Here is a 12582-nt window from a genome sequence, read left to right as displayed (position 1 = left end):
TACTTGTACTACTATTCCTACTTCGTGGTTTTTCACTTATTGCGGGGCTTCAGGGTACGGATCCCCCACGATAAACGAGGGACTACTTTACTAGGATTTTACTTGTTTCATTAAGAATTTTTTTTTTTTCTCAACAAACTATAGGAGCTACAGATGTGAAGAAGCCAGTAATCATTAGCATCATTTACTCAATGGTTTCAATTGTAGGTCCAGTCACTTTGTTTACATTTTTTGTGATTGAAGTTTGTAATTTCTGGAGCTATATTTGACAATATTGTGATTACTAAATCTTTCACCTCTTTCAGTTATATAATGATGTAGTGAGGATGACTATTTTGGAGGTGTTTATAACACTAAGTGATGAGTATTGTGACTACATGTAATCTAGTGTAAATGATTTACAGACAGACACGTTTCTGTGATGTGTACAAAGTGATCTTTCTGTTCCGTGCAGGAAAATGGTTTGTGAGCACAGGAAAAGACAATCTGCTCAACGCATGGAGAACCCCATATGGAGCCAGCATTTTTCAGGTGAGTTGAGGAAGAGTGTGCACTAAGAATTAAAACATTAAAACTAAATTTTTGGCAGCTGAAAAGGTCAAACACTGTCCAGTTTGTATCATCAGGAGGAATACTATATATATATATATATATATATATATATGTATGTATGTATGTATATATTTTTTTTTTCCAGATTAGGAGAACTGCATGTGTTGAATACAGCTCTATCACATGCATAATGCTATTTCCCCCCCAGTTTTTAAAACTGTTGCGCTCATTTTTCCCCCCTTACAGTCAAAGGAGTCATCCTCAGTGTTGAGCTGCGACATCTCCATAGATGATAAGTACATTGTGACGGGCTCAGGGGACAAAAAAGCAACTGTCTATGAAGTCATCTACTAGAGAAGCTGCAATCCAATGTCCTCTTTGCATCCGGGTGTGAAGTATCCATCATCTGTGTACAAATTTAAATGTGTATAAAATTCAAGCAGAACAAACCAAACCCTTTCTTGGACCACGATTGTTTAACTTCCTGGTCGTAGCTGGTTGTGGATCAAAACGAACAAGTGGAACTAAGCACAGAGATTATTTTTCTTTTCTGTTAATTGAGTTTAAGTGATGTTTGGTTGTTTTGAGGATAAACAAACGTCCATGTGCACTGAGTTTGGCGTGACCAAATAACATTCCTTTATGTAACATTTCACACAAGCCTTTGCTATACTTTTTTTTTTCAACAAACAGCTGTGAAACAAGTGTCTTTGTTTATGTATACAGTATTTATCTATATACTTTGTACATATTTGGCTTTAAACTTTAAGTGAGCTTGGTGCCTAATCCCAGTTTTCTCTAAAAAAAAAAAAAAAAAAAAAAAAAAAGACCATTTTTGTCAGCTTTCATTTCTGCATAATTTTCTGCCTAATTGCACCTAACAGGCATAATAGTAATATGTCTTGATTGACAGAAGCTGCAATTATGAGCATGTGATTTTGTTTTTTTAGGCAAATATGAGGATATGATCAAAGACAAAGATAAAGTGATTTTTCTTGTGAGCTCCAAAAGCAATATGTTCCATCTTATTTGATCGATTTTGTCTTAAAGTGCATTTTATCTGTCCACCCCCCCAAAAAAATACTTTAGTCAAAAAAGCCTTCCACACAGAAAAAAAAACATAACTTACTTTAAATACAGTTGCATGCTGAAAATATTTCATATTTTCTTTGAGCTCCTCAAGGATAAACAGATGATTAAAATGCAGAGTTCTCCTTCACAGAGTAGCTGTAATAAAACTCTACAAAACCACATTTTGACTTATTGAAGAACGAATAATGAGTGTTAGCTTAGCATCAAGGCTGACTGAATATATGGCTTGTCCTAAAACAAAAGATGTCTACTGTAAATACTCTTACGATTTATTTAAGCTATCTTTACACATTAAACAAACATGATTCATCATTTATGTGTTCAAAGACAGATTGTTTTCAGACAGTTGAGGTTAGCATCAGGCTAAGCTAACTAGCACCTAGCAGCAGCTTCTTACGCAGTATGTTTTGACCTTTTGTGTTCACTTTGTGCTTATTGATTTCAATATTTTCTGTATTTTTTTTAATCTGTGTGGTTTTATTTTTATCATTTTTCCTGTAACTCAGTTCCTGGGTGTTATGGGAGCTTGCTGTGAGTGTATGTGTTGCGTGAATGTTTCAACCCTTTTGGCGCTGTATGAACAAAATAAGTTTGTCCCCAGTGTCCTCACTGCTGACTGACATTTGCACTTGGTTTGACTTTCAGTTTGAACTCCTGTGGATGTTCCTTCTGATCGATTTCATTATTTATTGGTGTTTGTAGGTCGACCTTCTCATGTCAAAACTTGATTATGTTTTATTTGTAGTTGTTAAGATGCTTGTATTTTTATCTGAAAAAAAAAAGGCCAGTGATAAGGCTGTGACTTATTTCAGACTTGCGTTGGTTTGTAAAGATAACAGTGCCTTTATGCTACTGCGCTTCTGGCATTTCATCCTGCTGATTGTTCACCAACACACAATGTAACTTCTTTTCTTACATGTTACAAGTTTTAAAAATGGATTTTAATACAACAATAACCAGATCACCCTTTGTTGTTTGTATTAGTTGTGCCCTGTTTGAAAAATCAGGACCAAACTTTTATTTCTTGTGATTTCTTAACAAATGCATGTGAATTACACGAAACATCATTTCAGTTCTTGGATTAGCTCCTGCTAATAAATGTTGTTAGTTTAACGTATTTTGATGAGTTTCGAAAAGTTCGACCAGAGCTTCAAACAGGGTTTCATATTATAACTTGATTGTTTTACCATAAACTCTCAGTTTTCAGTTACCATATTTTCCACTTTATAAGTCACAGTTTTTTGCATAATTTGCATGTTCTGCAACTTATAGGCCGAAGCGACTTATTTATGGACTTTTCCCATATTTATAAACCAAATTTTGGCTGAGATATGACCGTTTTCATTAATTCTGACTGAAAATAATGATCACTACCATTTTCAGCCGCTAGATGGCACTCGAGTAATACGGCATGCCGTTGTATCATGTAATAGGCAAAAGTGGCTATTAATGACACAATCTTCTTGCCATAGCGTACCACCATTGTCTACCTGGAGCAACTGTCAAATCAGCTTCATTTTGCTGCGCCACTCTGGTGAAATGCAGCTAATTTTACCATTAAAGTGCATTTATTAAGCAAAAGTTCAACTGAGACACACCTTTACCATAAAATTGAGCTAACAAATAATTGTTTTAGGTGGTTATTTTGTTAAATTTAGAAGAAATGCACAGCAAGTCACCCTCTGCGTGTTCCTGTTTCCGCGTATCGACTTTTGAAAATGCAGCTGATTTGACCGTCAAAGTACATTTATTAAGGAAAAGTTAGACTGAGACACACCTTTGCTATAATTTCAAGCAAACAAGTAATTGTTTTTAAGTCTTGTTAAATTCTTGTTAAAGTCCTCCCGTACATGACCCCGTGGCCGTCATTTGGCAGCCAATCAATTTTTGGCACAACACCGGCCCACATTTCCGGGTCCGGCCCACATTTCTGGGTTATCAGTGGTGAAGTGAAACAAACGCGACGCGTCAGCGGTGACCATAATAGATGCAATGTATACGGCGAAGCAACGTATTTATGGATTTTTCCACTTTATTAGACATATTTGGACTGATGCGACATATAGGGTGGTGCAACGTTTATGGCAAAAAATACGGTATTGAGTGCATAAAAACAGATTCAACAGTGGGCAGAATAATAATGATGTTGTGTCTTTATGGACAATGTCATATTTCTCAGTTATGTTGTAACAAAATGTAAATTAGACCGATTTTATCTCAGTGTTTCTGTTATTTTTTTGCATCTTGGCATTTCTTGACAACCCTCATGGTGATAAGTGTATGATAAAAATGAGGGACATGAGAAAAACTCTTGTTTGATTTGGTTTATTTTTTTAAGCATGGGAAACTATCACCCAAATGTAATTTTTTCTGTAAGTCCTTAACCTTTGCAGGAAATCAGATTGGATTTTCAAAGTTTTGATACTTTCTCACACTCTGGAAAAATTATTTTTCATGCAAAAGCTAAGAAAAAGACGAGTTTTATGATCAGAATACTGAGAATTGCAAAAGGACATTTGTCAGTGCCGACATCTCAGGATGAAAAGTCTTACCCTGTCTGCATGAAGGACAGTTTTCTCTTATTACTGATATTTATTTTGACATTTCTGGCAGCCACCTACAGAAACACTGGAAGACCCATCGTGTTAGGGCTTTGTTCTTATTATTTCCACTGTTTTTGTCTAATCTGGTTTTATTTTTGTCGCAGCCCCGTATTCAAATTGAAATGACCAATGTTCATGTTGTCGTCAGTGACTGATTTAATGTTTCTTACCTTGAAGCGGCTCTAATCAAATCTGTTGAAACTTCTTAAATGGCTCTAAAGCTCCTCGGTTTTTATCTAGAAAACATGTTTGGGTTTGCTCATGTAAAAAGTCAAACTTGACTGCTACTTGTCTCATCTGTTTGCTGCAAGACACGTGAACTTATACCGAAAGATTGTTTCTTTAATGATGTGTAGAGCACCTCGCACACTCATCAAGGTCTTATAATTTGACTGTAAACAAATAATTATTTGAGCTAACGGCAAAAGAAAAAAAAACTTCCCGTTGCTACATGAGTTTTTTTTTTTCATTCAGTGCAAATTGCCTTTGCTCTCTTTTTACTAGTCTGTGGTTGGTTTAATTAAATTATGGTGTGGAGTACTTTGTTTGAGTCTCAATTACTGCATCAAGGGATAATTAGATCTTACAGGGATTAATGTGCATTTCCTACTGTACTGTTAGAAAAAGTATCTCATTCACTAACGTTTTCTCAAAATATCCACGCTCTCGGCAAGTGAAGATTTTTAACCAGCTTGTTTACTTGCAAGGACTCAATCAGGGCAGGTTATACATAAACGCATGGAAACATTGTCTTATAATCAATTTAGTTTATTTATGTAGTGCCAGTTCACAACAAAGTTGCCTCAGGGCACTGAACAGAAACATTCACATACATAGAAAAGCCAATTAGTGAAGTTCTCTATCTAAGGTTCTGTTCATATCTGAGTGACAACTGTTTGTGTCAATTTTGGTAATCATCTATCTGCATCTGTCACTTTTTCCTGCGGGGTCCTACAAGGCTCCATTCTTGGACCACTTCTGTTTTCACTGTATCTGCTCCCAGCCTTGAACAGTGTCCTCTGCTGACTTTTTTTTACAACATTAGCATCTCAGTGAAGTTCAATGGCCGTTCTTTGAAGCCAGCTACTGCTCACATCAACATACTGTCTGCACAAAAGTGATTCATGGGCATCAAAGAGACATTACGAGTGTTTTGGGAGACAGACGAGCTGCCTGTTCTCATGGCAGGTGTTCTCAGTCACAAAAATAAAATGTAATAAAAACATTAGTAACACTTGATCAAAAATTCTCCAACACCTTCATTGTAAATCAGTCAAATTACACAAATCAATAAAATTTTGGTTTGCAAGATTTCAGAAAGATGAGTTTATTTGCTGTATAGAAGCAGCAAAACAGCTTTTTGTCTTGTTGATCAATTGGCTTGTTCTCAACCCAAAATCGAAAAAAACATCCTGTATAACTGACAAAAAGTATTTTTAAAATTGTGTATGTAAAATAACTGTGGAAGTGCTTCTCAATGCAAATGTGACATATTTCATTTAAATAGAAATCAATCTATGTTTTTTAATGAAAAGTTGACATTACAAAGAGCTGCCTGGATTCCTACTTGCAACTTTTTAACTTGTACTTAAACTGTGTAGATTTTATTAACCATTACTTTTTTTCCATGACATATCAATGCTACCTGATGTTTGTGTGAGAAGATGTTTCATGACGCAAAACACTGAAACAAACATTCATTTTTTTCCCCACTCATTGATTAAACCAACATTTAGCTGCTGCGCCTCATGGTAACAAATATAATAAAGTAGGAAACATCAGGGAGTAAATGACTGCGAATAACAATGCGACTCCATGTTGTTCTGATTTGTGCATTGTTTACAGGAGCGTGCTAAAAATTCAGAGTCCTTTGTGTAAATCATCTAGGTGGCCCCTGATGCTCACCTGATCGATATCTGTCTCGCGTGTTTTCAAAATTCTTTTCAATTCAGGCTTTCTCAGAGTATCTCGCTGCAGTGGATTCTGGGTAAACAGTATCAGTCAGAGAAAAACACAGATTCACAAATGATCAGGTGTAGATTTCATCAAATTTATTACAAAGCTTTGGAGAACAGCCCAACCCACATAGAGTCAATACATTGTAGAACTTATCCGTGTCTTGTCTGGTCTGAGTTTCTGACCTGTTCTGTCTTCCTGGAATGAAGGGGGTTCATTTTAATGAACTCATCAGGGGGGACATCCAACCCCTCCCATTCGCCTTGTCCTAGAGGTTTCCAGAACCGAACACAGGCGGCTAACAGTCAAGGCTCCTTGTAAGCGTCTCCAGCCAGCATCAGCATTAAAGTATTCACAATGACCTTAAAGTAATAAAAGGATTATAAAGGATATTAATATAGGACAAATATATTGACTGAAAGATCAAGAAATACTATTCTCTTCACAGTAGTACCCCCATGTCCTACACCACCTAATTATTTACTGTAAAATGAAACATAAGCGTCTCTGGTTCTGACCTCGAAAGGATTAGTGTAGACCTGGTCCAAGGTTTAAGTTGAATAAAATGAGATGTTTTAGGTTTTGCTCACAAGGACACAAAGAAACAAACTTAAGTGAAAACAATGGAGCTCTAAGCAGAGCTGTGCACCCCAAACTGTAAAAACAAGTTCACAGATTTGCAGTGTGGTTCTTTTTATTCTCAGCTGACCCGGTGGGAGTTCAGAGGAAAACATGCTTCCGCTTTGATGGAGGAAACTCGTGGAACAAGAAAAATACAAACTGAGACAGTGGATCCAGTCCACCTACTTATTAAATGTTCATCATGGTCCTCATGATTTTTTCACAGTTCTACACATTTTTCATCGCTCAGTTCACCATTTTTTCTGAATATGTTAATGTCCTCAGCATTCCGTGTAGGGCTTTAATATGATAATAACGTTCCTCTTATTGCACTGTGATATTACAATACATAACTTAAGCAGCATCTATGCGGTGCCATTTGTAAAGTTACACAGTCAAAATTAACAGTAATATTTTGGTTTATTTAGCCTTTCATAAGAATTTTATTTTCAAAGTCTGATTTTCACCGTGTTATTCATTTCATACATTTATAAATGTCATAGTTCCAAACTATATATTTAATTTACAAGCTAAAAATTTAGTTTACAAACTAAATACTTAACTTGCATGTTAAATATTTAGTTAGTAAGCTAAATATTTAGATCCACAATAAATATTTAGTTTACAAACTAAATGTTTATGTCCAAGCTAAATGTTTAATTTACAAACTAAATATTTAACTTGCAAGTTAAATATTTAGTTAGTGAACTAAATAATTATGTGTAAATCAAATAGTTAATTTCCAAGCTAAATATTTATTTTCAAAACTAAACATTTCATTTCTAAGCTAGACATTTAATTCCTAAACTAAATATCTAATTTGCTAACTAAATATTTAGCTCAGACTTGCAAGTTACATATTTAGTTTGTAAATTAAACATTTAGCTTGGACATAAACATTTAGTTTGTAAACTAAATATTTAGTGTGGAGCTAAATATTTAGTTTGCTAACAAAATATTTAACTTGCAAGTTAACTAGTTTGTTAACTAACTATTTAGCTTGTAAATTAAATATTTAGTTTGGAACCATGGCATTTATAAATGTATGAATAACATAGTGAAAATATGACTGAAAAAAACGAACTTTTTTTTCTTATGAAAAGCTAAATAAACCAAAACATTGCGTTCATTTTTGACTTTGTGGAGGATTGAACCCAGGGATGAAGACTGACATAAGGACCTTTAAAGATAGTGTAAGATTTTAAAAAAGGCATGAGAGCAACAACTTATAAAAACTGAAAGCACAAGGAGACACAAGGAGAACCTGACACGGCATAAAGCTCCACGATGCTTGACTGATGAGTGAGGTGAAACTGAGGGACTGGTAGGACTGGGGCTGATGATGAGAAGAAAGGCTGCAGCTGCGACTGAAGCACCACGTGCGACTGCAGGCTGGCTGCGGAAAAATACTGACTGAGGGACCAAAGTCAGAGGGCGCCAAGGAGAAACCAAACAATAAAAACAGAAAATACAACAAAATAAACTAAAAAAAAAAAAAAAATAGACACCAAAAACACAAATCCTGACCGATTTCGCTTTACAAATACTGTCTTATATGTTTTCTTTGGCACAAGATATTTTTCCCAATTCTTCAATTTAATGATTTTATCACGAGTACAAAACTGAATCACCCGTGTCTTCAAATGTACATTTGAACAGCTGATATATTACAGGCATAGTTAGTGGGCTGTGAGAAACAAGAATTTCAATCGTTTCAGCGTGACATTTCAGTGTGAACTGACAGGTCAGTGCTCGTCTCAGTCCAACATCCCATAGTGAATGTGTTCATGCAGAGCAGAGCGCTGGACTGCTAAAGTGGATTAAGTGATCTAAGTGAGGGCTGTGGAGGAGGATGCTCTGCCATTACAGTGAATGATACTCCTGTTGCAGATCTTTAGTGAGCACTTCATGCAGCCAAAAGTGGTCGAGGAGGACAGGTGGGGTTGCAACGTGGGAACATGCCACCCTCCTTCAACATCATACATCAAGAGCGCTTGTAGCAGGCAAATTGCTCATTTTCCTGAGAAGCACATGAGGTGGATTAAACAAACAGATCTCGATCCCGAAGCACCTTGAGTGTATCGTTGTCACGTGCCATCGTTGGGTTTGGCTCACGTGCTAGAACAAATATTTTCTTGCATTTTTGATGCTTAAAGTGCCGACTTCCACTCCTCTTCCATAATCCACCGTATTATGTTTGCGACGTCACACGTAGCTGGAATAACGTGGCAAAGCGCCACTTTAGGCGTCAGAAACCCTCGTAATTAATTGAATGTTTTGAAGACTCGCTAGAAAAAACGTAGTCAGTCAAGTGAATAGAGCTTTTGCAAATAATTATGAACGTCTTCTTTTGAGCCCAACAACAAAACGACACAGCTTCAGGTCATACTTTTGCTTAGCTAAATGCTAACATTAAAGATGCAAAATACACATGAATCTGTAACATGTTTACAGTTTTGCCCAGTGACATTTAACAGTAAGACAAAACACAAAATGTAGCTACAGATGAGTTTTTAAATCACTTTTTTTTCTTTAAAAGCATCACATTTGGAGATTCAAGATTTGTTTATAGCATCACATGAGGACAAATTGTGATGACAGGTTTTGAAGTTTATCTTCAACAGATCATCATCAACGCAGGCGGATGTTTTGGACTGTACACCTGTCCCAGAAGCAACATCTATTCCGATGGAGTACACACAGCTCCACCTAGAAAACCTATAGGGTAGCTGTAGCTGAGTGGTTAGAGCAGTCGTCCTCCAATGCAAGAGTTGAGGGTTCGATTCCACCAGCAGACATGCCGAAGTGTCCCTGGGCAAGACGATGACATCCTCATTGCCTCAATTTGTGTCCCATAGGTGTATGAATGTGATAAAGCTCTGATTAGTTTCTACAGATTCAGATTAGCTTTGTATAGATCTAGTAGAGTGCTGTATGAATGGGTAAATGAGGCACAGATTGTAGCGTAAAACACTTTGAGTATATTGACAAGATAGAAAGGCGCTATATAAGTGCAGTCCATTTACTATTTACCACACAAATGGACTTTCTGGGACAACCGCCTGTCCCAGAACCAGCGTTTATGCCAGGGCTATTCAACAAAACTAGTCCGGGGGTCACAGTTTCTGAAAGCCTGCAGCTCAGGGGCCGGACAGCCAGCGATTAAAGTTATTATGTAAATGAACTATGTAAAAATAACATTTGTAACTTTTTTAAATTAATTTAAATTTATTAATTTTAAATTTATTATAAAAACAATTTACAATTTAAATTAATTTAAATTTTATTATTTTAAAATTTAAATTATTATTAATAAGGATCCTTGCAACCATGACTGGGTCAGGGTTTTTCCACATTCTTCAACTCTAATTACTGATAATATACAAACACTCACATCTATTGAACTTGGTGTCATTTTCTAGTCTATCTGTGAATGTTCTGCTGCATTTCTTTAGCTTTCCATGAAACATGCTGCTGTACCTTTGGGAATGACAGGGTTTTCCCACACAGATAGGCTTAATGAACAAAGATACATCATTGTGACATTTGGCAAACAATTATGGGTAGCTGAAATTCCTTAGCGCATGTGAAAAAAGCTCAAACAAGAGCACTATAAAAGCATTTAATAAAAACACAATAAAAAAAAAAAACAGGTTATACCCCTCCCTCTATAAACTAAAAAGAAGAACCGCAGATGGCAACATGCAATAACAGTAGCCCAAAGATTCATTTATCAGAATCAGAATTAGCGTTATTATCATTGTACTAAAATACAGTGAGATTATGTTTGTACCATTGTCTGAAAGATGGGGTGCGTGCATGTTGCTGCTGCTCCTGAGAGCACGGCCCCTTATCCTTTTTCAGAATACTTTTTAGATAGAAAAGGGGGAAGGGCCACGAGGATAGGATAGTAGTAAGATCTGTTCACCTCTTGTCCTCATCAGGTCACGATTTAAGACATTATAAAACTCTACCAGCCAGCACATTTATAAACACATTGCATTGCATCTGATGACAAGACGGTGAGATTTGTCCATGAAGCACTTTCAGAAAGTCCATAGTCCTGATAAGATGTTGGTGTCAGCCGGTACAGCTCTGATAAGCCTTCACAGAAGTTCTCGGGGGTGAGGGGGCGCGATAGACAGAGCTTTTCCTCAGTTTACACATATCCCAGGAGAAATTTGATAAATCAGCCGGTTTCGAGGCTAAACGGGGAGTCAGATTCAGATAAGCCCCAGTTATTGATTTTTTTCAGGCAGACTGTTTTTTTCTTGTCAGCTTTGAGTCCTGCTGGTACTTCGATCCAAAATGGCCAGATTTGTGGGCATTCCACTGGTCCGTGCTTATTAGACCCTCCAAGGTCGTCCCCAACATGCTGGCGAGTCCCAGAAGCCACAAGTGGCCTGCAATGCTCACAAATTCCTTCCATCTTACGGTTTAGCTTGTAAATCAGCTGATTTTGAGTACTCGAAGCACGAACCAAACCTTCACACAGACGCTAAAGTTTGGCCATGGCCAAAACTGCTGCCGTCGTCTTCTTCAACAATCGATAACAAAGGAATCCGCCGGTGCCAAAAAGCAGAAACCCTGCTATCATGTTATTATTTGTTTGTTTAAATAGACAGGGGCTTCATATAAAGATAAATTAGTCTCAAAAGTTCTGTACTTCAATAGTTTAGCAATAAAAACATGCATACCTTTTCAGATTCACGTGACATTAATTTAAAAATGTGCCTTCAATGTTGCAAAAATGTGTCTTGTAGCATCAGAACCTAAGAAGCTGACAGGTAGATGAGTGCTCTGCTATAGATAAAAGTTATTAAATAAATATTAGCTGCTAAATGCTTTTCATAGGTTGTAAAAATCTCATTATAAGTGGTTTCTTTGGTTTCTGGAAGGACAAGGCATGCCATGACTTCACTATTCAACACTATTATTTCTCAGTGCTGTGAGGGATCTTGACGTCGTTCAGAGTCTTTCTTTGTATAACGCATCTGAGAAAATTTGCCCTTGTCATGTCGACTTACTGATTTACTTCTCCGTCCTCCTTTTTTCACCTTGCTTGTACCATCACATTTTTTAAAAAAGGGACTGGATCAGCGTACATGAGAAGGAGCACGTCCTTCAGCTCATCTGGTGAAGTCGATTTTAGTGATTCTGTAAAAAAAACAAAACATGGAGGATTAGAGGGAAGCTGTATCCGTTTGTGGTCGTTAAAGGGACATTTCTGTCAACAGATGAGGCTGCTGACAATTTCCTTCCTTGTTACAGAGACCACTGATGATTATTTCATGTCCCCGCTGTCCTAACTAGAAGGAGGTGGTGCGGGGGGTTGCAGGGGGGAGGTTGAACATCACTCTACCACTCTTTTGATATCCTACATTCAAGGCTGTGTCATACATTAATGATCGCTTTGAGCTGTGAAACGAGCATCATTAGCTCATTCCAAAAAATGGAAGCTTTTAGTACCACAACAACAAGGAGGAATCTTTTAGTCTCTCTCTTTTGTGTGTGTGTTGGGGGGGGGGGGGGGAGTGAAAAAGCTGCAATGACTGAGCAACACTAAAGCATTGTAAGTTGAAGGGAGAGGATGTTAAAGGAAGCTTTCCCCACATTCAAACACAATTTAATTCATAATTTTTGTTGAAATTGCTGTATTTGGATTCAGTTCCGCTGACCCACACTGTTGTGTGCATCATTGTGTTGTGCAACATTGTGTTGTGCATCATTGTGTTGTGCATCATTGTGTTGTGCATCA

General features: G+C 36.9%; 2 protein-coding genes across 2 annotated transcripts in view; both read left to right on the top strand.

Annotated features, from left to right (window-relative positions):
• Window positions 1-1379, top strand: part of LOC119413883 (transducin-like enhancer protein 4) — a 55199-nt gene extending 53820 nt beyond the window's left edge. Inside the window, exons 19-20 of the mRNA XM_037680949.1 lie at window positions 455-531; window positions 799-1379. Coding sequence (XP_037536877.1) covers window positions 455-531; window positions 799-906 — 185 coding nt within the window. The 3' untranslated portion in view covers window positions 907-1379. The remainder of the gene's footprint in view (window positions 1-454; window positions 532-798) is intronic.
• Window positions 1-12582, top strand: part of tmem8b (transmembrane protein 8B) — a 1109927-nt gene that overhangs the window by 1010753 nt on the left and 86592 nt on the right. The window lies entirely within an intron of this gene.

This window comes from Nematolebias whitei, chromosome 8 (assembly GCF_014905685.2).
Source record: "Nematolebias whitei isolate Nwh7 chromosome 8, NemWhi1, whole genome shotgun sequence".
NCBI classification, from domain to species: Eukaryota; Metazoa; Chordata; class Actinopteri; order Cyprinodontiformes; family Rivulidae; genus Nematolebias; species Nematolebias whitei.
Note: the sequence above shows the minus strand (reverse complement) of the source record. Positions and strands in the feature narration are given on the sequence as shown.